Below are 25,469 nucleotides of genomic sequence, written 5' to 3' on the forward strand. Positions count from 1 at the left end.
CTCCTCTATTTTCTAAAGGTTTCTTTTTTCTTATGGCTTTGGCAGTGATGACAGGTAGCCATCTAAATTTCAAAGATAATCTTTCTTTCCTGCAGCAAGTCACTTTTTTTTCCAAATGGAAAAAGCGTTATTGCTAATTGATATAGGAAAAGTGGGCTCCACATAATAATTCAGTATCAATACTCTTCTGAAGGGCATTACACAGCTAAATGAAATACCTTGACCATTCCACTTTGTTCAGGTTATATTTTGTTTAGTTGTATATTCACCATCTCTCTTCTTCTGTTGTTGGTACCATTCTTACCATTTAAGTGGTAAAGCACTAGCGTTTGTGGCTGAATTTTGATATTTTGAATGTTATGACTTGATAATTCCAACATCTTTCATTCATGCCTGATTTTAAGCTTGAGTCTTAATGCTTCTCTGGACTTTTTATGGTATTGCAACAGAATCTAACAAACTTCACATCTCAGCCCTACCCCTGAGTCCACCCCCCATCTGGAGCCCACATCCTTGCACCGGACCTGAGCCCTCTCCCACACTTCAAGCCCTGCCCCAGCCTGGAGCCCTCTCCCACACCACGAGCCTGTAATTTTTGGCCACACCACAGAGCCTGAACTCCCAGCTGGAACCCTCACCCTCTCCAACCTCCTCTCCCAGCCCGGTGAGGGAGAGTGAGCGATGGAGTGAGTGGGAGGCATGGCTTCAGAGAAGGAGCATGCAAGGATGTTCTGCTTTGTATTATTTGAAATTTGGCAACCCTAGAGTTGGGAATCTGCTTCATTGTCCATTTGAGCTGTCACAGTGCCCTCTTTCTGTGCCTCCTTCACATATTCTAGTGTTCTGATGTACCATAAAAATCCCCAGAGCAAAGGACAGGTCTCTGTTAACATTATTTTATCGACTGAAGAATTAAAATACATAATGTACTCAGCTGTATAGTATCAATAAAGTCAAGTAGAATATATTAAAAATACATATGAATATATCTGTTTAGTATCCAATGATATAGAAATTCTATTGCTATGAATATATGGATCTTTTTTAAAATAAATTGGATCACACATTTAAATATTATAAAATTGTTCCAGTGTCATAATACAGTAGACACCTCCCCCACCGACTTACGTGGGAGGTTTGCATTCTCGCAACCTCCCACATAATCCAAATTTCCTGTGCAACTCGAGGAAGCCAGAAAACTGACCAGGGCACTAGTGAGTGGAGGGAAGTCAGGGGCCAGGTGACCAGGGAGCAGCCTAGCTCCCAGCTCTGGCTCCCAGCTCCCCTCTGCTTGCAGGAGCTGGGAAACTGACCAGCACCAGTGGTCAGTTTCCTGGCTTCCATAGTGAGGTGGGGAGCTGGGAACCAAGTGGCAGCCTGAAACCAGCTCCCTGCCATTCTGGGAGCCAGGTGTGGTTTCTCCCAGGCTTCCCCAGCCAGGCAGGCAGATACCCGCTGAGTGACTTTGAGTTGTGACAAACTCGCGTTAACTCAAATTAAGTGCAACTCAAACTCATGCATTTCGGGGTTTATTGTACCTGAAGCGTTGTTTCTCTTTTTTTTTTTTTTTTTAAATAAAGTACCCCTTTTAAAAAAAAAAAAAAAAAAGTATCCCCAGTACCTACACTATTCAGACACACGATTTTTTTTCTACCATTACAGCACACCTTAACTGTAACTGGTTGGTTCTAAGAATTTGTCTGGAGGTAAGAAACTTGCCATTGTACATATGGGTGTAAAAAAGGATAAATAAAAAAATAGATGAACATAAAATATGTCCATTTTTTATTCATAATAAAGGTTGAGAAATACTTAGTTAATATACCCCCTGGAAGAGCTTTGATTACCTCCACCGGTACACATATCCCTGATTGAGAACCACTGACCTAACATATATATTCAGTGCTGAAAGTATGTTTTATCATTTTCAAATGATGTTGGGGGTCTGTACATGACTCAGCTGCAGCTACTATCTGGCAAGTGTGCTGCCATGGACAGTAAAAGTGCATTTGTTGTTCGTCCCTTACACGGGTTGTACACAGTGGTTCTTTACTGTCTGTGATGTAATTAGTTCTGATTTGCTCTGGTGTAGGCTAAAGGAGAATCTGACTCTCTTTTGAGTTTATGAATGAGGATAGTTCACAGTTGTTTGTCGTATCTCTAGATTATCATAGTGAGGTTTTTCTCCTTATCTATTTTTGATTGGTCATAGTTGCTGAAACATATCACTTCTCATCCTTAGGCTTGTAGATAGAAATAGAGATACACTCCCATTGCTGGACTGAAAAATAAGAAACTGTACAGGTTTTCTCTATATCAGTTTTTTGTCTTACATATAACCTGTAAATTATATTGCCACAAACGATGCTTGTGAATTTAGCACATCACCTGTGTCCTGGCATTTGGTAAACTGTGTACAAAATTCTGTAGGTTGCATGTATTTAAAGGAAAGCCAACTTGGGCCCTCTGTACAGTAGACTCTCAATTTACGCAAGGTTACACTTCCGTGCACCCTCGCGTAACCTGAATTTTGCATACGTCGGGGGTGGCATTTTTTCCCTGGCGGAATGCATGTTCTGCAGCTGGGGAAGCAGCAGGACCACCTGGAGCTCCTCTTTGAACTGTAAGTCCTGGCGGGACAGTAGGGGAGGTTTAAGTCTGGCTCTGGGCTGGAGCTGTGGGAGTGGGAGCAGGAGGGTTAAGCCTGGGATGGGGTAGGGCTGCACGGGGCTGGGGGATAGGTTGAACTGGAGCCACGCTTGGAGTGTTTGAACCCCAGGGCCGGGAGCGCCTGCTGCCGCTGCTTCCCCAGGGCTCTGGGTGAAGAGCACCTGTGACTGGGGCTCTGGGTGGGGAGCGCCCGCAGCTGCTTTCCTAGCGCTTGGTTGACGTCAGGAGGGGACACACACACACACACACACCCACCCACCCACCCCGTGGGGGGTGAGTGGGAACCATGTAGGTTGGAGCAGGTCCTCAGGAGTGGTGAGCAGAGGGCTGGAGCCCCAAGCGGGGCTGTAGTGTGCTGGAAACCCCCCACGCAGGTTGGGGCTGCAGGGAGTGGGGAGGATGAATGATCCGGGGGGGGGAGCTTGGGGGGAGCAAGGGAGTTTTAGCCTGAGCCTGCCTGAGCTCAACTAAAACTCTTCTCCCTGCCTTCTCAGCAGTGCCGCTCTGGGAAGGGCATTTTAGCCCACCTGGCTGCCCATAGGTGCAGGCAGCTAGGCAAGCTGAAATCCTGTCCACTACCTTTCCAGAGGGGCGCTGCTGAGAAGGTAGGGAGAAGAGCTGTCTGCAGCTGTGGGAAGCCAGGCAGGCTGACAGCCATGTGTCTTTAAGTTGTGTGAAACTCGCGTTAAAGTGAGTTTCGCACAATCTGAAGACGCATAAAGCAAGGGTTTACTGTATTATGTGTGTATAGCTAGGTTTGCTAAAACTCTGTAAGCAAAAGTAAAATCAGACTTTTCCCAAGTTCTTTACATATTTCTTTTTCTACCACCACTGTATCTCTGCAGCACATTGTCTGAAACTCTTTGTGGTATGGGACCTACATCCTATGAAGCCTTGTCAGTCCGTTCTTGGTTTCGATGCATTTTGCAAATGTATATTGATCAGCCTACTGGTACTTTGACCAGGACAGATGCCGAGCGAACTGTTAGTAAGTGCTCACATTCCCTATGAATCAGAAATGGCACGTACATTCAATTAATTATAAAATGTATTTTTATTTGTATTTCTTTTCTTTTACGTAATTACAAAATGTAGTTCTTTATATGGCTTGTGCTGTTTCTTGATGTTTTGCCTCTTCGGTATATGACAAATTTATCACAAACAAAGATAAAAGAGCTTGTTTCCCTGGAAGCAAAGAACAAAAACTTGCTCCAAAGGAGACAAGCTATTTTTTTTTCCCCCATGAAGAACTGCTCTGAAAAAAGTGAAAATCTGAAGTAAATAACCAGGAATCATGCTGTGAACTCTCTAAAAAGAAAAACATGCAATTATAAATAATTCTTTGCCATTTTAGATTGGATATTTTGCTTTTCTTGGTTGCTTTATTCTTATGCGCTGAAGGATACTTATTCAGTTCTTATTTAGAATACTGCACTTCTGATTATCTACAAGACAAATATTCTAAAAGTTATTGCTCATGTATAGTCCTACATTTCTGAGACAGCTGATGGTAGAATGAAGGGCTTGACTCACTCCTAATACTCATTACTCTTACCCACTGTTGGGTACTTGGCATTGTAGAAATGAGCCCTTTGTCTAGCAAGAAATCTTAACTTATGGAATCTTCATATTTTAAAGACTTTTTGAATTATAATTTACTTCATGATTTTGTTAACAGATAAATAGAAAACTCAGACATAGGCAGAGTTGACTGGCAAAGTGTACTGTATTCTCAGTTACATTTACTTTATGATAAACAGGTAAAGCTTACATGGAGCAGCTGACTGAAATGACAAGGTTAGTTTTTAAACTCTCAGAAGTAGAAAACATCTTTTCAAAGACACATTTTGATGAGTCCGTCTTCAAGCAAGACCCTAAGAATGCACTCATCCAGTTCATTAAGGTACACCTCTTATAAATATAGTTCTGTAAGACTGTTAAAATATGCCATGTAAAACCAAAACTTTAGCATGCTGTTCTGAAAAGTATTTAGCTATATTTAGCAAATATTGAACAAAAACAAACAAAACCCAACAGTCTGGTCTATTTCACTTTGCTTATGTTCTCAGGCTGTTAGTATAACTTACAGTGGTCTTCAGACTGTAGCTGAGAAATCTGCCATGGTAACAAAGACTTTGGAATATCTAGGTGATGTGGTAAAGTATGTAAACCCTTATCTGAAGAAGAAAGGACCCGCTGAGGGCCTGCAGCTCACTTACTCAATTATAGGTAATTATTTTCAATCATTCATCAGTTTCTTTCATAATACAGTAGCATGGGAAATAATTTTGTGTAAGGAATGAGTGAAATTTTGTGACTTTACACAGTATGAATGAACAACTTCTTGCACGTGCACACTATTTTAATAACCTATTTTCCTGATGTTTAAAAAGCAGAATTCCTAATTTTTCTCTTATCGTTCTCTCCCTTTTTATATTGATCCTCTGAAACACAATATTTTCTCACCTCCGTAAAATAATCCTTCCTCTGTAGTTCTGCTACAACAAAGTTTAGCTTTCATTTGAAAGTCTGAGGTTTTAATATTTTGCTACCTTAAAATCTTCACTGGAATGAAACAAGAAAAAAATGGAAATGGAATGGGATTTTTGTTAGTCCACACTATCTTTGCTATAATGCCATGGTAGTGCATGAGGCTATATAAAATATCGCTTCAGTATGCATTACTTTGACACTCTCCAATCCTGTGTGCCCATTATTAAAGTTGATATTCTGGCAGCCATACTCATGTTGAATAGTTCCTTACTCCTTAAGTAGTGCCATTACAATCAATGGGACTATTTGAAGAATACAGTGGTATTACCTGTGAATAAAGGTGCCTGAATCTGACTCAAGCCCTATTTTGAAATAAATGGTAGAGGGATAAGACTGCATAAACCTATGAAGTGAAAGTGCCATCTTTAAAACAGTGGGCATTGTTCCCTGAAGTAAGCAAAACTAACACTGAGTAGCGTGCGGAATATATATCTGATTTAACAGAATTAGAGATGGGTAAATGCTTTTGTTTTCTGATTCCCAAACCAGTATATTCTGATACATAAACTATCAACAAAATGAGTTGTATTAGGTATCCAGATGCCAAAACCTTTTCTATATAATAAAGGGACTATGGGTAATTTGTCCCTATCCTTCCTTTTTTATAGAAAATGGTGATATTATTGGAATCTGAAATTGTAGCATGGCTACAACAAATTGTCCTCTTCTTAGGGCTTTTTTTTTTTTTAAAGGATAGTGAAATGGGAGTTGTGGTTTAGTTCTGTCAGCTACAGTAATCCCAGTCATTTCTTTACCTGCTGTGAGTTTGTAAAACTGCAATTGCAAAGTATGATGCTTTCCAGATAGATCTGGAAGCTTCTCAAGTATGGGCATTGTATGTATCTTTAACTGCATAGCCCTTTGCCACCAAATACACAATATCAGAGGTAATGGGCACAGAACAGTGGATCAGAGTGATTATGCATCTTTCAAATATTTATATATGGTAGTTGGAAGCAAATGTCACACTAGACAGCATTATTAGACATATTGTTAAGTGATCACTATATTTCATTATGATTGATCACCATGTTTTCTTTTACTCCACAAGATTAATGTTGTTGTTTGTTTTGTTTTTTAGAGATCATAATGGGTTGACTTTTATACATTAATAGTGTCTTGTAAAAGTCCATTTTTGATCTCTTCCATTACTTACTCAGTCTTGAATATATTTTCTTGGGATGCCCCTGTCAACTAGGAAGCCTTTCTTTTTGCTAATTAGATATACATTCAAATTGTTCTCAGCTGATGAGAACCGCTTTTTATGAGAGGCTGTTTTATTAGACTATTAATTGTATTATACTTTGAGTCTTGCAGTTCATTTGCGTATGCAGGCATTTCCTCCATAAAACTACACCTTAGCTTTCCTGGCTGTCAGAGTACTTTTATATTAACACCTTTTAACAATCAGTAAATAAGGCTCTAAAACTAAGGACAGGGAACTGTGCAAATCAGTGCACAAAGGGATTGAAAAGAGTTAAATACTGTTCTTCTATAGCATGGAAGTTTTCATGCTATGAACCATGAACCACGAGCAGTTTATAGAGAGGCACCTTGCTATGAGGAGCTGACTTCTACTTGTTTGCATCTAGTGAATTGCATTCAAAGTAGTGAAATAAAATATTTTCCTAAAATTGCTCTTCCACGTAAATCATTTCCTTGTGGCCATGGGCATGCTATATAGTTGTGAGTGGGAAGTAAAGATAGTCCCTTGGTTGAAGATGTGATTCACACTGAAAAAGTTTGAGACCCCATATTATGGTATGAGTGGGAGAGACAGATGTTGTGTAAGCATAAGTATGCCAAATTCAGTAGTTAAATAGCGGAACATTTATAGTACAGAGACATAATAAGATGGCTGTCTTTTATGCTGTAGACATTCCTTTTGCAAAACAACTTCACTGTAACTGAAATTACAATTTGTACATTATCATGCACTGGAATAATTTGGGACTTCCATTTTAATGTAGTGTCAATGGACTTTCTTTCTATCCAGGTTCACTCAGCAGGTTAGATTGTACTTGAAAATGAGATGACTGGGTTGCTGTAGTAACTGTGGATAGTGTAACTCAACAGACTTCATATTTGGAATTTTTTTGCTTTCTTGTAATTTATGTTTTGGGTTTCTTGACTCTTGTTCAATAGGATGCATTGTAAAATCCTGGGCGCCAATACTGGCAACTTCTAAAGCACAACAGCTTTTGTTCCGCATCATAGATAGCTTGCTGTTGCCGCTTGTTGTGTTTCAGCAAGACAAAGAACTGCCTGCAGTTATGCAGTCTGCCATTCGGGAGAATCTTCCTCTTTATCTTCAGGTAAATATCTGAATTCCTTTATCTGTAAACAGCCAACTTTTTGAACAGCAATGGGATGTTTTTTCTATAAAAAATGGCTTTGATCTCATTTAAATCAAGCATAAGAAGTAGTAGCATTTTTTCCTCTTTTGAAGTGTGGAAGAAAAAATGCCACCTCAGTTGGTACACCTCTCCCAGGTGTGTTTAGCAGTAATGGAAGGTGTACTCCAATATACGCTAGCACCTGGTCACTGTGTATAGAGAAGATTTATCTGACCCGTTGCCCACAGTGGCTTGTGAAATGAGGGAGTTCTGACACAACAGACCAAATAAGCATAAAGGATCAAAGGATACTCATTGAGATTAGAAAGCAGTATGTATTTTTAGAGTGTAACTCATAAAACCTTATCAGTGGTTTTATGACTAGCATTCTGGTTTGTGAAGGATGAAATAATTTTAATGTTTGTTTTTTTGCGATTTTTTTTTTAATGCTTGTTTACTTTTTGAGAAGACCATGTTCTCAGTAGTTTGACAGTGGATTGAATCTAGTCATCTGTTCCAGTATGGCTTGTAGTGTCTTTACCCCCGACCCTACCCCCTCACATTCTCATTCACTCTCAAAAGGCTGTTAGGTTTAGTGGAAGTGCAGGAGGTTGTTTAAATGGGGGGTGAAGGAGAGAAAACGCTTATTGTTTACATAAATAAACATTCACATTATTTTCTGTAAAACCCTTTTTTATGGCCCTTCAAAACTTTTACTTTGAGCATCAACTTTTTGCTACTGTCCTTAAAAGCAACCCAGTAATACAAGGCAGTAATTAAATTCGGTGGTGACATTGGAGACATTCCCCAGCTTTCTTCCTCTATCCAAAAGTCAGATTGTGATTGATAGAAAGTCATAGAAAAATTAGTATCACTGTGTAATGACAGAGCAGTTTGTGACTTAGTTATTTGCTGGTTTATGGGAATTTTGAGAAACAGTCTACGCTTCGTGATCATCTCATTACTACAGAACGTAGCTGCCTGCTTGCTATGTGGTTTTTCACCCGCAAAGATTATATTATGGTGGTGCTCAGCAGTCTGTGCCAATAACCAATAGGCTTCTTGGTGTAGTTTAATGATAATGGTTTTCTGTAGAGGTCTAGATGGTTGGGATCTGGCCCCCTGGCAGTGCGTAATTTGTAACAGGACCTGCTAGGGCTGATCTCCAGCACATCTAAGCTTGGTAGTTCATAGCCCTAACATCTCTAGGCCCACTGACTCAGTTATGGATGTAAATAAAAATTGCTTGAGCCCTGGCACCTCTTTCATTACAAATTAATCACTGTTCCTTGTTTTTCTCCCTGACCCAGTCCTGACTGAGCTCCCTCTGCAGGATCCTTGCTGTGCTGCTAGGTGTGGACCTATTTCAGTGGTGGGCAACCTATGACCGGCCTCTGGCTCCTCTCCTCATGTCTCTTGTGTGCTGGGGGGTCGCACACTTCTCTACTCCTCCTCCATCCCAGAACATGAATGCTGTGAATCGGCTGATTCATAGCATTCTGCAATTGCTGGGACAGGGTGGTGGTGTGGGAGGAGGCAGGGAAGAGGTCAGGCAGGAGTTTGATTAAGGAGATGGAGTGGGGCAGAGCCTGGAGTGGAGGGACAGCAATCTTTGGCTGAATAAGTAACTTTCATATAAAACAAGGGCGTGTGTGAGATGCATGCTGATTGCACACAACCTTGTGAGAGCTGTGCACTTTCTCTGCTACTTTACTTTTCACGGCAATTTAATTTGGTCCTAATAGTGGATCACTTTGTGCTGAAAAGGCATAATAAAGAGGGAGAATCAGGTGCAGTGCATTTAATCTTATTCATGGGCTGAGGGTTAGTGCAAATGCCCAATTTCAATCCTGCAGCCCACTGAAAAGACTGAGGACCACTCGTGCAGCCCACTCACTAGCTTTGGCTGCCCATCACTGACCTATCTGCTGGATTGATGTGCTTATGAGCACCCTGCCCTCAAGCTATCCTGCATTGTCTCTGCCCTCTAGCTTCACTCATTTGGGTGCTCACTTTCTGTCTGATGCCCTTTCACAATCCATATGTTCTAGGTCCAAAGATCAGTACTGCCCTCTCCCTCACCCCCTGCAGTCTCCCCAGTAGCTTAAGTATACTCTGTCCCAGACCGCTACCAATTTAAAGTTTAGGTTTTCTGGGGCATATGACAGATAGTAAGACTTTTCAGAGCACACACGCTGTTTTTGTAGAGAAACCCTTGAGATTTACAGATCGATGCAGAAGACCTGTATGCAAAAACCCCTCCCTTCTTTGCCCTCACCACTGCAAAAGGTCTTTGGCCTTGTAGCCAGTCCCTTCAGGAGTCTCTGGACTTCACTCATCTTACTCAGTCTTCTCTTCCTGGTCATTCATTCTCCTTATTGATTGCTGCAAGCAAGTTTGAGCTGGTCTAGCAGTGAGAGGGTAACCAGTAAGCGTGTCCCCTTGTCCATGTGTAGCATCTGAGTTTTTAAGAGCCTGGCCTAACGCCTGATTTTTTATCTTTATTTTCTTTAAATTCCTTCTGGGAATTTTCCATTCCTTCACTGACAATATAAGGAAAATCAGTTTCCACAGGTTTCAGTTATCCCATTGTTCTAAAGTGCTCTTATTCTTTGTGGCTGTTAGTGGTAATGACTTTCCACTGTTCTTGGTTTGGGCAAGAGATGTCACCAGCCCTAATAGCGGGTGGTTGATTCCAATTACAATGAATTTTATAAAATCCACCAGAATTCATAAGTTTGTATGTAGACTGATTTGCCAAACCATCATAGTCCTCATGTGACAATATGGAAGTTGCAACTGGCAAAGTTATTTAAGGCAGCGGGGCCTTGATTTAAAAAAGAAGGGAGCTAGTGACCTGGTTCTGTTACTAAAGGGTTCTCAACTCTGGAAATTCTCTATCATACACTGGCAAATCCCAGTTCTTTTGGGGGATGTCAAAGCTCCCCTTTTCTCTATCTATTCTCTTTTTTTCTTTTCACATTCTGTGTCACGAGCACTTTGAGGGCTACTACAAGGCCAGGTGTGGTTTCTTAGTGTTGGAAGTAAGATATATTGGGGGAACCTTGTTATGATCATTGGGATGCATTGTAGCTATGCTAAAACTCCCAAACTAAAACATACCTGAAGTTTGGGGTTTGGGGGGGGTCGACATAGTTAGAACACATCTCTTTAAACATACTTACAAAGAGATGAAAATAAATATCAGTTATACCTAGGTTACCCATTGCATATGTCTGCCACATGTATGAATTAAGAACTGCATTAAGATTGGCCTTAGTGCGTTTCATTATTAACCTCTCATACGTTTGTCTGTTTACACTTACCACCACCATGCACATGTTGTGGTGTTAGCCACCATTAACTGGATATATGAACAAGAATAATTTGAGCTTTATATAAGTATACAAAATAGCTGTAGCCACAGTTTTGCTGATGAGGATAGAAAGTAAATTGGAGGAACTGAGAGAATGGGGTGAAAATTTGGATAGCTGGCTTTGGATGTGGGTCCTGATTGTGTGGTTTTGGTATGACAAGGAGCTGCTTCCTGGTGTTAGGAAAATTATTACTTTGCAAGGGGCTACTAAGTTACATGCTTTGTTCAGAGTAAACTGTAAAAAGATAAGTCACAGTACGTGAGTTGGAGAAGTTCACAGAGGTTTCTTATGAGCTAGGAGGCTGACGCACGACTCCTCAGTAACTAGAAGGAAGGCTGACCACCAGAAACCTTCTGTTGACCACTCAACACCATCTCAGACCTTGGGTAACTATATCGGGGTTGTTTGAAACTGTTGCTATTTTAGATGTGTGCTTTGGATTCAGTAAGAGAGAACTTTTTGCTCAAAAGCATTCACGTTTCTATCAGTTGTTCATCAGATGGAGGAGCTATTTCCCCACTGATGTCTTTCCTGAAACTGGGAAAAAAGAGAGTTACCAGCAGGCTTGAGTTCAGAAAACCCTAAATAACTTCTTCACCTCTTGAGTTGTTCCTGATACCCAAGGTCCATTCTCCGCTACATTCGGGATATTGTATATCCTTGATTATAAGGTCACCGTTTCCAGGCAATGGGAGCTGCAGAAAGGGACACAGGCATACTGGCTACCTCTTCCCAAAGCTAACATGGGAATGGTGAACCACAGCCCTGGGAGCTGCAGAGCTTCATGCCCAGGGATGCTCCAGATAAACATTTATGCTCTTTGAAGACATAACTTTACCTGATCCATGAAACAGGAAACTGGAATCATCTTTATGGAAGGTATTTGATTAAGGGACAAAAGGCTTTGGTACAATTCTAAATAAATCTGTTGTCACCAACACACTTCTTGGTTGGGTGTCAAGAGTGACAAACCTACCTTCTCCTAAAATAACTAAAGGAAAAATTAAGTTAAGTTGTATCATTTTGGCTACTGATAATCTAGAGTCAGTGATGCTACTTCAACTTTGGTAACATTTTTGTTAAATTGTTCACCAGTGGTGAATGTCACTGAACTTCAGAACAATAACTTCTGTCTGTCATTCAGTGAAGGCAGGCTTTCTGGTGGTGTCTTAATTAGGGTGGCTACATGTGTAGGAGCAGAATTGCCATTTCTTAAGAATAAGAAAATATACCAGGAGACAAAGGGATTATTTCTGTTTTGTTTTGAACCTGGCTGCTATGGGAATATTTTTCCTATTATTTATTTCTTTCAAATTCAGGGAGTGTTCACTCATCTTATTCTATATTAATACTATTGTTCATATTATTTCTACAATCTGTGGAGAAGAGAAGATGTAAAGAAATATATCCTATACCCCAAGTTGTGTGATGTTCTTCCTGTCTCTCAAATCAGCTAAACTAACACATTTTCTCCCTTGCTTCTTTTATCGAAGCTTCAGGAGATTTAAGAATAGTCTTAGATTGGTAGGTAGCTATGCTTGTTTTTGGAATACAAAAAAAAATTTAGACTTTTCATACCTGTGCCACAGGAAGCAATATTTCATGTGCATCTGTTTTAGCAGTTCATCAGAAACATCTAAAAACAGTACATAATAAATAATCTATAATAACCTAGGTGTATTTCACATAAGACACACTTAGAACATTCTTTCAGTGGCAATTGGACTGTTCTTATGCAACATCTATCTGTAAGACAGGTCCTTAAGTTCTCCAGCTCATGAGTTTCTGGACTTTCTTCCCGGACAATGGAAATAAAACATCTGTTCTCCAGAAAAATAACTTTTCAATTCCAGAAAATATCAAGATGTGTCCCAGCATGTTTGATCAACCTATTAGTGTGTAAATTCCAAGGCCATTTATTTTGACACTTTCTCACAGAAGAGGGGTACCTTTTTTCCCCCCTCAGACACATCCTTCTTCCTATCTGTCACCAGTGAAGCGAGGACCACTCCCCCATTGGAATATATCAGGGGTGGCCAACCTTTTTTCATTGGGGGCCACATGGCAATTTTGTACATGTTCTGGGGGCCAAACACAAAATAGCCCCAAACCTGCTACCCTCGCGGCCCCCGGGCTTAAGCCCTCTCAACCTCAGTCCCAGGATTAACCTACCTGAGACACAAGTGCCATGCGCTACAGCCATTGCTGGTCCCCTGCTGGTGTTTCATTGTTGATACTGCCACCTCCTCCTCAGTGCAGCTGCACAGCTTCCCCCAGCATTCTTTCGTCCTTCCCCACCTGCAGTGTGGGTGGCTCCCTGCTCTGCCATGCTGAAATAATGTCATTCAGTTTAATTGTTATAACAGCCGGATCCCTCCCACCGCCCTGCTGGCCATTAAACCAATTAAATTGAGTTCCATTATTTCAGCGCAGCAGGGCAGGGAGCCGGAGGAAGAGTCTGTGGTGGCAGCCTCCCGAGCCATGTGTGGCTCTGAAGCTGCAGGTTGCCAACCCTGTGCTCCACAGCCGGCTATCAAAATGGCACTGCTGCTGGCTTTGCAGGCTGGGTGAAAAGGCTACGCGGGCTGGATTCTGGCCCAGGGACCATGTGTTGGCCACCCCGGAATAGGTCTGCTATCACAGAAACCTATCATACCGGTAGGAGATTGATTTTTGATTTTTTTTTTCCACAGCTACCTGTGTACATTAATTTCACTAAAGATATTATTTGGCTCACACATTAGAAAGACATTTGCGGCCTGTTTTTTTAATTTGAATTGATTTTACTTTTCTGAGTTGGTCATGTGGTACCACAAAACAATTAGGATTTCCATTGTTAATTTTTTTATATGTCTAATGATTTTTCATCTTATGCTGTAAAATAAACCACCACTGGGAAAAAGGCAACAAGTAAAAGGAGCAGTGATAAATTATTACATCGTCTCCTGACTCCACCATCATGAGGTACTTTACAGATCTAACTCTATTCTGATAGTTACCACTGAAGTGACTCTTTAATTTCTTCTTTTAATTATTTGCTTTTGAAGTATATTTTACATCGAAAATTAGAGAGTCTAAATTTTTCATTGAAAATATGGACTTTTCAAAAATTAAGTGTTTTCACCAAAAGACCTTGACATGGACATTTTTCAGTGTTAGTAATAAAAAAAAAATCAAGAATAATTTACCATTTTTGTGTTGGGTTTTGGAAAATAATATTTCAGTAATTTTTTTGTCTAAATTCAATGTTAAAAAAAATGAAAGTGATTCAATTTCAAACTCTTTGACATAAAAACTTTGAAAATTCCTTTTTTTTCCAGTTTTTACTATTTGTTACCATTGCTTTGCAAAATTTAGACTATAAAATCATATTTAAATAAATAGCATCTAACAGATTTTGGAAGCTGAAAAATATTAGAACTATGGACCAGATCACCACTGCTGTGAATTTCTCTATGCTGATATACATTGGGGTTATACGAAATACCTTCTCCATTCCTACATATCTTTCTGCTTCTGCTATAATTTTAGGGATCAAATTTATAACTAGCTTATTGTAGAGACAAAATGAAATTGATGTGATCCTTGTCAATTTCATTCTGCATCTCCTCCATTTGGTGTAAGATAGAGGAACATTTGTATATAACTCAGACATGGCAACCGAGGCTAATGAACGGGCCACAAGATTGTCGTAACCAATGTGGTAGCCCAGGATAGGGTAGATTTGCTAACTGTACCTGCATACCCAGAATTTGTGAGGTATGCCAACTGAACTATAGTAGCACTTTGGTTGAATGCAAAGATAATGCACAACTCTTACAGTCAATGTTGTGTGCAGTCAGCATGCACTTTGCATTGCATGACCTTGCTTCACGTGCCCGTTGGTATTACTGAAGCAATAGGAGAAAAACTACACAGACAGAAACCATCGGAATCTGGCAACCCTATGCATAAGCAATGGCAAACAAAATGTCTCTCTGGCGATACACAGAACCCTGTTGGGCCACAGGTTGCCTACCACTGATATAACTGTTATGGAATCAGCATGATCACATCAGTAGAACAACAGGTGAAGAAGAACACCTTTATAGCCCTATTTTGTCAACCAGTAGGAGAAAATTACCTTCCCCTACTCCCCTCCCCCATAGAGAGCACCCCAGCTAGCATAGTGTCATTTACACTTGGTTGCTGGAGAAGCACTATGGCAAGTAACAGCAGAGTCTTTGTTATGACCACGCTGAAGGGTGGTCTCACAAGGGAACTCCACGTTTCAGGAAAACAACTTTGGCCACCCTGATCAAATATCAGCACACAGTAGGGACCAAAGGCCTTTCTCAGTGTTGGTATTCCATTGATATTTCCTTCTCTCCACTGTTTGTTTTCACTTCCAAGAATTCATCTAGATTAGGAATATATAGATCACTGCAGAATAAATTTTTATCATATACAGCCTGAAGCAGTGTAAAGCAGAAAAGTCTCATATACCCAGGATAAGTTGTACTGATGTAAGCCCTGTCTTAAACTGGTGCAACTATCTCCTTCCCCCTCCTCCCAAAAAGAAATCCAGCATAGCTGGTGTCTGACTTGAACTTGTTTCCTGACATGCCCCAGTGCTCTCCTATCAGATCGTTAGTCAGAGTTACCTTTTCTATTATGTCATTAATAGGAACGATCATTTAACTTCACTTGGTGCCCTTTGTACTCCACTATCACAAAGGGCTTTAGAGAGCAATGAGGGTTACTCCTTACACAGTGAATATGTCAGCCACGGTTATTGTTCTGCATGAAGCAATATCTCATGCACAGCTTTAGAAACTGTTGCTGTTAGAAGGGGGATATTGGGACATTTATTTTTCTTTTTCTGAAATTACTTTCTACAGGGATTGTCCTTCATCTGTTGCCACTCCCAGACTCAAGGTGCCTACGTGAACCAACAGCTAGGAAGTGTTATTCAGCAGTATTTCGGACGCTTTCTGCCTCCTTCACCATCTTATCTGGGAATTGGACAGCATCCCATGCTGCTGGCATTATGCAATTCTACTGCCATTGCACAGACCTTACATCTACGGAAGACCGTTGCAAATGTCATAAAGTAAGGCCTGAAAAAGGAGAAGTCATTATATAGAACCCCTGACTTCACTTCTTCCAAATAATCCATGTGGGGACAATGGTGGCATTATTATTATTTACATTGGAGTAGCACATACAGTTGTCAGTCTGGATCTGGGCCTCAGGTGCTGTGTACTGTAGAAACACATAAGAGACAGTCCCTGCACCAAAGACCTTTTAGTCTAAATTAAGTCAAGCTGGAACAGTTTGGCTGCAGCAAACGTCAGAGGGTGGTTGATAGCAGGGGAAATAAGGATTACTATAATAAGAACACAGACTAAACAGATCAGCTAATAGCATAATTTGCAGGTGGCATGTGTCTCTCTCTTTAAATGTGTACCCTGGAGATGAATGAATGTCTACAGGATTTACATTTGTAGTGACTTGTATGTGAAAAAGAGTTGTGTCAGATACATTAGTCTGTTGATTCATTTCAGTTTTCTTTTTAAATGAGGTTGAAGTGGGAAAACAGATAAGATGGTGCAAATATTTTTATTTTGGTTCTATTACTTCTGGAATGTGAAAGCTGCAAAACATCAGGGAGAAGAGAGTCTCTGAAATGAACCTTGGTTCAGGACTCCTATGAATAGTACATGAGAGATGTTGGTTCTTTTGAACTGAGAGAAGACAAGAGACAGAACAAAAGAGAAGGCAGATGTCCTGCACTGGAGACATTATTTATTTACCCACCTTAGCGTCTGCGCATGTGGAGAGCTGCTTGAATTTAACAATTAAAACACCACAAAACTATCTTAAAATGCTCTTCCCAAAACATCAGATAAACATACTGCCTACTTCCCTCAGTCAAATCTTAAAGAAAATAAGTATTGTATTGTAACCTCAGTGGGTTGTGACGAAGACTAGGTTCAGATGAAGGTTAGGATTGGTTGGTCAAGGAGCTAGGGAGAGAGGAGACTGGGAAACAGAGCTGGGTGAGAAGCAGTTTTCCAGACTTAATAACATTCTTGAGATTTCAGAAATTTTACTGTCCCGAAACAGACTCCTTTTTCTTTTTTAAACCAAAGAAAGAGCCCTGCCATCCACCTCATAAGGCCCAATAGCCTAGTGGTTAGGACACTCGCCTGGGATGTGGGAGGACCAGATGTAAGTCCTTGTTCTGAATCAGGCAGAGCAGTTTCTTGAACCTGGATATCCTACATCCCTGAGATTTTTCTAACTATTGGGTATTTCTAAAAATTTCACCCACATCTGAGAAACATTCCCAGAAAAGTTTTGTCAGAAGCAATATGGTCCCACCAAAAAGTTTTGGTTTCAGGAATTTGAAATTTTTTGATTTAACCCATTTCATTGAAAAATTCTTGACCAGCTGTAGCTGAGGTAAAGCAGGGAAGAGTTGGGGCTAGGTATGCTAAGAGTGTATCTACGTCTAAAGCATTTCAGCAGCACTGCGGCAGTCATAGTGCTTCAGTGAAGATGAGGGTGATCTCCTGTCTGTATAGGTAAACCACGTCCCTGAGAGACAAGTACCTGTGTTGATGGGAGAAGTCTTATGTCAACCTAGTGCTGTCTACATTGGGAAGCTAGGTCAGTTTAACTGCATTGCTGAAGGGTATGCATTTTTCACACTCTTAAGCAATGTTGTTAGACTGACCTAATTTCCTAGCATAAATCGCGCCTGAGAGAAGATGAGGAGCCCGAAGATAGCATGTGATTTTATAATTAACAAGGTATAAATATACATGCACCGGGGGCAAATTAACCTTACATACCATGACTGATCCAGAAGAGCGTGTGGAGTAAGGCCTTGTACTCAGTTTGACTGGAATTTTATGAAATGTTGCTGCTATTAACTGATTTAAGTATAAAAACATCTAAACTGCATGTGCTACAGCAGTTCAGCTGGTACTACAGCTCCCCAGAAGGCAGTTGCCAGGTCAGTGAAAGTAGTCTAATACTGTCTAAACTGCCCATTAGGTCAGTAGAACTATGTTTCTCAGGTGTAGATTTCTCATACGCCTGAGAAATTAAACTTACATTAGTAGAGCTACTATTATGGACCAGGGGCTATTCTTCATGAGCAATATTTAATTTTAAAGAAAATGTTAGATATCTGGAAAGTTACTTTATATGTTTCCTGGCATATGGTGTTACCTGATGAAGAAGTGTAATGTTATATTATCAGATAAATAAACTCTTTCCTAGTTTCAGACTAGCTTTGGCTCAGATTCATGAATCCTCTTGGTGAAAAACAACAATTGAAATCAACAAGATGGAACACTCAAACTGTGCTTGAGGTCAAATATTTTTCTGCCAATTTGTGGCAGATTTTATATATATGTCTGCTGTATTTATTTTGACTTAGCAAAACCAGAGGTTGTCATGTTGACAAAGATGCAGCAGCAACTGTGTTAATATGACTTCAAACCATATTAACTGAGACATGTTAAAGTTCTTAGCTGTTTAGTCAACCAGAAAGCATGTAAGAAATAAAATACTTGACTAAAAGGTCTTAAAATATTTTGGAGGCCTGTTTTCTGGGTCAAACTATTCTGGATAGTTGGTCTGTGGAAAACTGGTGGATGTTTTCTGGAAACAAAAGAGAAAAGTCAGCTTACACAATAAAAATTCTGTGTGTTTAAGGAGTGCGCACAATTGGAATGGAGATGAGATAAATGGGTATCTGAGAAGGCAAAGTTTGCCCACACAGCATCAATGAAAAAGGGTGAAGTGAGAAAAGAGGCTATGCATTTAAGGATATGTCCTTGAGTATCCAAAGCAGCCATTGGCATGTGTTCAGCTGGGCTTTGCACAATCAAAAGGTGTCCATCTTTTTTGTGGATTCAGCTTTTATAATCATATTTGAATATTTTACCACAATTATGACAGTTTCTGGGTCAGCACAATAGGTGAGAAGTAAGCCTCCCACTCTGCTGCACTGCTGAATGTTGAGTGTGGTGATCAGAGAGCAAGTGTGATAAATTGGGGCTGAGTGATGGGTAGCAGACACCTGTGTAAGACAAAGACATGACTGTTCCTTTTAAAATTGGGACATTCTGTCACTCCAAATTGTAAGATTAAGATAAAGAGAATTTGTTGATTCTACATAGTGATGGAAATCTATTTACTGGATCTCCTGTGAAATTTGCTAATGCTCTATTTAAAGGTGTAATCTTCTATTTGTTGCGCCACTGTTTAAAGACAAAAAAAATTATGGACTGAGATTTTATTTTCTTCCAGTGAAAACTACCTCCAGTTCAAAGGTAGCTCCCCTCCTCCTCACCTGGCCTCAGTTCTGGCTTTCATCCTCCAAGTATTGCAGAGAACTAAAAGCACTGAAGTATGTGACATCGAGTTGCTTCTCCCTGCTGTTTTAAAATGCATGGTTTTAGTTAATGAAACACAAGGTGAGATGCTTGGTAACTTTAAATATACACTTGTACACATGCAATACTGTATGCTTACTGGGCTCTTTTTATCCAATGGGTAAGTCTTTTACATTGCAGAGAGGGGTTTGGGGCACATTTGGTAGAATGACATGACAAAATATGCATTCCTTTTGCTTGTTCTTTACCTGACCTCAGACTTCTGCCTCCAGGATAGCTGAGGCAAAGGCTGGATGTGTTGTAGCAGCATCCTGCTTTCCATCTGTTTTTTCTGATAGTGATGCCCTCTCACCAACAGAAGGATCAGCAGTGCCAGGCTGCTGAAGAGCTCTCCTATTTTCTTTCTTCTCTCGTCTGCTTCCCTTGATAGTAGATGTGGCCAAAGGAAGATTTGTTCTGCTGGAGATCTTTGAGATTGCCGCAGTCCTGAAGAACTCCCGCATGTATTCACCTCAAAAGGCTATAAAGGGATAGCTCAGTGGTTTGAGCATTGGGCTGCTAAACCCTGGGTTGTGAGTTCAGTCCTTGAGAGGAAGGGGGGCATTTAGGGATCAGGGACAAATAGATTTTTAAAAAAAAAAAAAAAAGGGATGTTGCTTGCTCCTGCCAAGAGGGCAAAAGACTGGACTTGATGACCTTCTGAGGTCCCTTCCAGTTCTGACTGTATCTCCTTATAGTTAAAAAAAAGTAATGCACTGATTTGTAAAGACATGGCAGCAGTGAGGATAATTATGAACATTAATAGGGAACAAGTCTGAGTTGGATTGCACACCAGCCAATGCAAATAAAAGCTCAATTCTCCCTTCTCAGGTGTCAGTAGTTAGCATGGGGGTGCAATTGCCACTTCCCTGTCACTGAGAGGTTTCAACTGTGCCTTTTCCTGGGGTTTTGTCTAGTCAAATATCTTTTAAAGAGGCGGTTCACCAAAATTTCAAGGGCAGAATATGTTCAGGAGATGCACTTGAATCAGTGTATCCTGCAGTGGCCACAGCCACGTTTCCCAGGCTCTTATATCCACTCTGTTACTGAATTAGCCAGCTTTAGGGCATCAGCTAGACCTTGTCCTGACATGACCCTCTGCAAGTTGACTTTCTGCCAAGACCAGGAACCCACCATAACAGTGGGTTGACTACAGCTGCAAATGTATGATTGAAGTAAATTATCTTTGTCAATGAGTGTTATGCGAAATAAATTGAGGTGTAAGGAAGAATAAATATATTCAGTATTGGGAAAAAAGTAAGAGGGAAGAGAACAGTACTGCTGGTGAAAGATATTTCCTGGTATAAGTTTTGAGCAAGGTATAATGGCATGATTCCATTCTTCTCATGCAGAGTGGGAATGGTCTAAAGAAAACAAATAAAACCTGAAGTGAAATATACACTTCCATTTCCAAGGAGCCCATACCACTTTAGGGGGACAATGCTTAAAATATATATGTATATATATTCTCCTTTATAAAGGGACAGGGCTTAAAATCTCTGTATTTCAATAACAACAGTGGGGAGGTGTAAGAGTTTTATTGAATAATGTGATTCATTCTGTTTATAGCCAACCTAATTAACCTTTCGCGCAGTCATTTTAGTTACATCAAAGGAAGATTATGCCATTTTTTTCTCAATTAAAAACTTCATCAGAACCACTCTCCAGCTGGTCAGTTCAAGAGCTCTGTGTGAATCTTGTGATTTTTCTTTTACAGTTAAAAAGCTCTCTACTGAGATTCTGCAGTACATGATAGAAGGCTGCCAAGCAGGGTCTGGAGGAGAACATGCCACCGAAATGACGTTTGTTTTCAGGTAACCACCATGGCACTGCAGTTATTGCAAAGCATTTGATGACAAACATTATATATATATATATATATATATATATATATATATATATATATATATATATATATTAAATAACTGATTAGCCCTAGCCTGATGTGTTGTTACTTGTTCATAGTACTTAAATTATTGCATTCTTGGCATTGGTTTAAAATTAAAGGCTGGCTAAAACAAAAAAAATCAGATTTTCCTGTGGTTTCCATACTGTTTTGAAAGGCAAACAATAGAGGGAGGTATTGCAACCATAATGGGAGACTCTCCTTGGGTGAGTGATGAAGCATGCTATCAGAGGCCAAAGTGCATGTCCAAATTCAAAGGCCCATCTGACTGTTTTTCTTTTACATTTTTATTATTGAAATTCCCAATTTGCGATATGCAGATTTTTCACTGTAATGCTCATGAATCAAACTCCCTACATGCATACAGTAAGCAAACTGCATGAACCCAGTACCCAAAAACACTTCGCAAACATAGACCCTGATCCTGTACTGTATAGTGTGCAGGTGAACAGCTGCAGGTACAGCATGTACAGCTCAATTGTAATCAGTAGGGCTCTTTGCTGGCATGCCAGTCTGCCCACACACTACATATGGCAACCTTTTTCAGGGGGTATTTTATGTCTGATTTAGCATGTCTTCACTCCCAGTTCCAATCCCTGCCATTTTATAGGTCTCTGACATCCAAACAGGCTAAGACAGTGACAGGCACTTTAGACTACTAAGTGGGTTGCGTGAATGACCCTCCATCTCAGTGTGGCCACAAAACTGTCGCCACCAAAACAACCTCCCAGGACATGGTAGTTTTGCTAACTGTGCTTGGATTCGCAGGGTCTGCAAATGTATTGTGGGCCACACACAGAATCCCAAGGGGCTTCATGAGCCCTAGGGCAGCTGGTTTGCCCTCCCCTGGGCTAAGAGGTACACTTCCAGCCTGTCTGCTCAAGATTGAGTTGAGGTGCCGTGGAGTTTTACAAGGAAGAGACTGTATTAGTTCTGCTAACTTAGCCTTAGAAGCTTTGTCTATTCAGTTTTTAAGCCCTGATCCTGCAAGCTCCTCCACACAAGACCACCCCCAGTTCTGGGCAGAGTGCCAGGGCACAAGGGGTTAGCCCCCATGAAGCAGCTTGTACGATCTCAAGGCTTTACGTCTCTCTGCTAAAAATATTGTGCATGTACATGCTGAGCCTGTAGCCTTAGGCTTTGAAAATGTAGCCCCTAATGTCTTGTGTAAAAATGAAAACCTCCATGCGTTCCCGAAGCTTCCCCTGATCAGATTCTTTTGGTGATTGTTCTTTTGAACATTCTCCATAACCAGCTTTGACCTTGCATTAAGTGCCCCTGTTTCTCCTTCAGGCAGTTTATCCAGAATTACACCACACTATATGATCATCAGGTTTACAGCATCCTGGAAGTAGTGGCAGTCTTGGATCAGCCTCTTGTTATCAGTCTGATTCCCACCATCACACAGTCCCTGAAGGATTCAGAGCACAAACAAGGGCTTGGCAGAAATACTGCACAAAGGTACATTTTTTATTTTTATTGCTTTTTGTCAGTGAACAACAGAGCTGTAGTCTCTTGACGGATGGCAACTTTAGACTGCAGCAGCACAGATTTCATGTAACTGATGTATAAGTATGGTTTTTTTTTAAGAATATAGCACATACAGATGGCTTAAAATTGTGAAATGCTTTATCAGATTTGTTGACACCAGTATTACGAAAATACACGTAATAATGCAGAGGATGGTGATTTCCATATAAATAAATAATGGGTATTTGTTTATATGACATTAACACTTTTGAGCCCACTCATGGACCAGCATCTCTTTATGCTAGATGCTATATAAACATGAAACAGAAAGTCAGTCCATGCTCTGAAGAGCTTACGATCTATTTAGTTCCTTAGTCTGGTTGTGCTATAAATCTCTCTTTTTTTAAGGTATTATACTGCAGTTTTTGATAGGAAATATCTGACCCAGGCTTGATGTTAAAATTAATCCGCAGATTTTTTTAAAGGAATTTTGTATCCAAGTTAAAATAAAAGATAGTGCTTTCAGATCCTTCAACAAATCCTTCCTCAGAGCCATTTTAATATTGCATAATATAAACATAAATTACTAAAATTAAAACAAAAAGTTGATATGAAAAAATTACCAAGATATAGAACCAGAAATTCACTAGTAATATATGATTCCCCAAAGGAGTATGAGGGTCAAGAAATCAGTCTTATAGATTGAATACTGAAATGTAGATACATATATTAAGGAAGAGGCTCACTTACAGGATTCTAAATGAGGAGGAACGATTCTATCTTTTCATGCATAAAAGTATAATTTGTCTCACTTTCATAAGCCAAGAAAATAGAATGCATGCTGTGGTTCTAAGCACTAGTAAGAGATTCATGTTCTTTTTTTTTTTTTTTCTCACCAAACTAACAACATCATAATGGGGTTAGCAGTACTTTCCCGTAATAAGGTGATGTGTTCCTTTTCATTCTCTTGAGACAGAAGGGAGAGGAATGGAGGGTAACATTTAAAGGGAGGGAAAATACCGAATGTACAAAATAGGTTTTTTAAATTGAGTATTGAGTAATACGGCCAGTAAAACATGTATATTTGTTCCAACAGGAGTATAATGTTTAACCATGTAGAAAATAATAACTCTCATAGGTTCCAATTATCCTCTCGTGTTCTAGCCCAGGATGAAATACACAAATTTGCTACTGATGTTTTAGCTTCCTGTTCAGCTGGATATAACTAATTTACCTCAACCAGAACTAGGAATAATCCATGCACAAGTGATCTAAGTACTAGTGCGGACAGTGCTATGTTGGGAGGAGAAACTTGTGGGAGTACAGTGGCACAGCTGCTAGTGCTGTAGGGTATTAGTAATCTTCGTATCTAGGACTACTGAAGTGCTCATAGTTATGTTCTTTTTAGTTCCTTGCCAAGTGAGGCCAGGAGTACTGAAAGGGTGAAATCCTGGCTCTATTGACGCCTTTGCAAGTTATGCCACTGACTTCAGTAGAATTGGATTTTATCCACAATCTGTCAAGTTAAGCAAGTGTGTGTAAGTCTTTGCAGGATTGTGGAAATAAATTTTATTTAATTTGTATTCTACATAGTCATATAAACTCCAGACCATAAAATATGTATAACATAAGAGCATGTTTTTGTCATTGTCCATGCTATGAGTTTCATTTTTGACAGAGAATACAAATGAAAGGAGTTAAATATAAAATAAACATGCCAGGCTTTTTTATTAAGTTTCTCTTATTTTATAGCCTCCCTTACCCACTGCAAAAAATAGTGGCTTCTATTTTAAACAAGTACAGGCTGTGTTTGATGCTATTCCACTATTCACAGAAAGGGAATTTGAAAACCTGATTTTTTCCTTTTGATCATGTATTCTGTAGACACTTTTATATAAATGTTTTTTATACTGTCAACAAAGCAAAGCTCATCCATGTGCTAACAGAGCATAAAAAGACAGATTGTTTGAACTTCCCCATGAATATACTAGGGGATTACTAAACTGTCAAGTTTTAAGTAATAATCTCATAATATATACTCTAAGATCTGGTCTTAATGTTCCCCAAACTGTTGTTCTCCATAAATGTGTAAAACTGATCTGTGACCAATGAAAGTATAATCATCCTAGTAAAAAGTTTTCTTTCACAAATCAGCTAAACATAAATATATATGTACATAATTACGTATTATTCTGTATATGCTTACTGTACTTGTTAAAGTTCAGATACCATGTAAATTAAGAACGAAGCCAAGAAATTCCATTGGGAATGTCAATACCATGTTATGTTCTAACATGAAAATCACAGCAAATCTATGCAACCTATTTGTAGAGGTTAAATAATTTAGGAGGATATTTTGTGAAGAAAAATGTCATAGGGGATAATAAACTAATGGCAGTGATCTGGGAAGATCGTTAACTGTCTTTCTAAGACCACTGTAGCAGACTGTTGTCATGTGCTGTTGTGGAACCACAGCTCCATGAACTACACACAAATACCCTTGACAAAAATTAAACATGTAACATAGCGAACTCTGAGGGGTAGCCATGTTAGTCTGTAGCTTCACAAAAAAAGAAGCAACCCTGTCGCACCTTAAAGACAAATGTGTTTATTAATAAATTAATTATTAATACATTTGTTAGTCTTTAAGTTACTATAGAACTGCTTGTTTATAGTAAACTTTATACATGATTCTATTTCTAAGCCTCAGCTAGACAGACTTTAT

At 39.8% G+C, this 25,469-nt stretch overlaps 2 protein-coding genes across 4 annotated transcripts in view; one reads left to right on the top strand and one right to left on the bottom strand.

Annotated features, from left to right (window-relative positions):
- Nucleotides 1-25,469, top strand: part of MMS22L (MMS22 like, DNA repair protein) — a 133,612-nt gene that overhangs the window by 105,632 nt on the left and 2,511 nt on the right. Inside the window, exons 17-24 of the mRNA XM_074990856.1 lie at nucleotides 3,516-3,658; nucleotides 4,431-4,573; nucleotides 4,740-4,899; nucleotides 7,369-7,538; nucleotides 15,817-16,028; nucleotides 19,244-19,410; nucleotides 21,086-21,182; nucleotides 22,568-22,735. Coding sequence (XP_074846957.1) covers nucleotides 3,516-3,658; nucleotides 4,431-4,573; nucleotides 4,740-4,899; nucleotides 7,369-7,538; nucleotides 15,817-16,028; nucleotides 19,244-19,410; nucleotides 21,086-21,182; nucleotides 22,568-22,735 — 1,260 coding nt within the window. The remainder of the gene's footprint in view (nucleotides 1-3,515; nucleotides 3,659-4,430; nucleotides 4,574-4,739; nucleotides 4,900-7,368; nucleotides 7,539-15,816; nucleotides 16,029-19,243; nucleotides 19,411-21,085; nucleotides 21,183-22,567; nucleotides 22,736-25,469) is intronic.
- Nucleotides 20,532-25,469, bottom strand: part of KLHL32 (kelch like family member 32) — a 202,206-nt gene continuing 197,268 nt past the window's right edge. For 2 of the 3 annotated variants that reach the window (XR_012645081.1, XR_012645080.1), the window contains one exon: nucleotides 20,536-20,732. The gene's annotated coding sequence lies outside the window, so the exon portion shown is untranslated. Of the gene's footprint in view, nucleotides 20,733-25,469 lie in introns of all 3 variants that reach the window. The other variant, XR_012645082.1, reaches the window with a different exon arrangement.

Source organism: Carettochelys insculpta, chromosome 3, assembly GCF_033958435.1.
Source record: "Carettochelys insculpta isolate YL-2023 chromosome 3, ASM3395843v1, whole genome shotgun sequence".
Classification (NCBI taxonomy): domain Eukaryota; kingdom Metazoa; phylum Chordata; order Testudines; family Carettochelyidae; genus Carettochelys; species Carettochelys insculpta.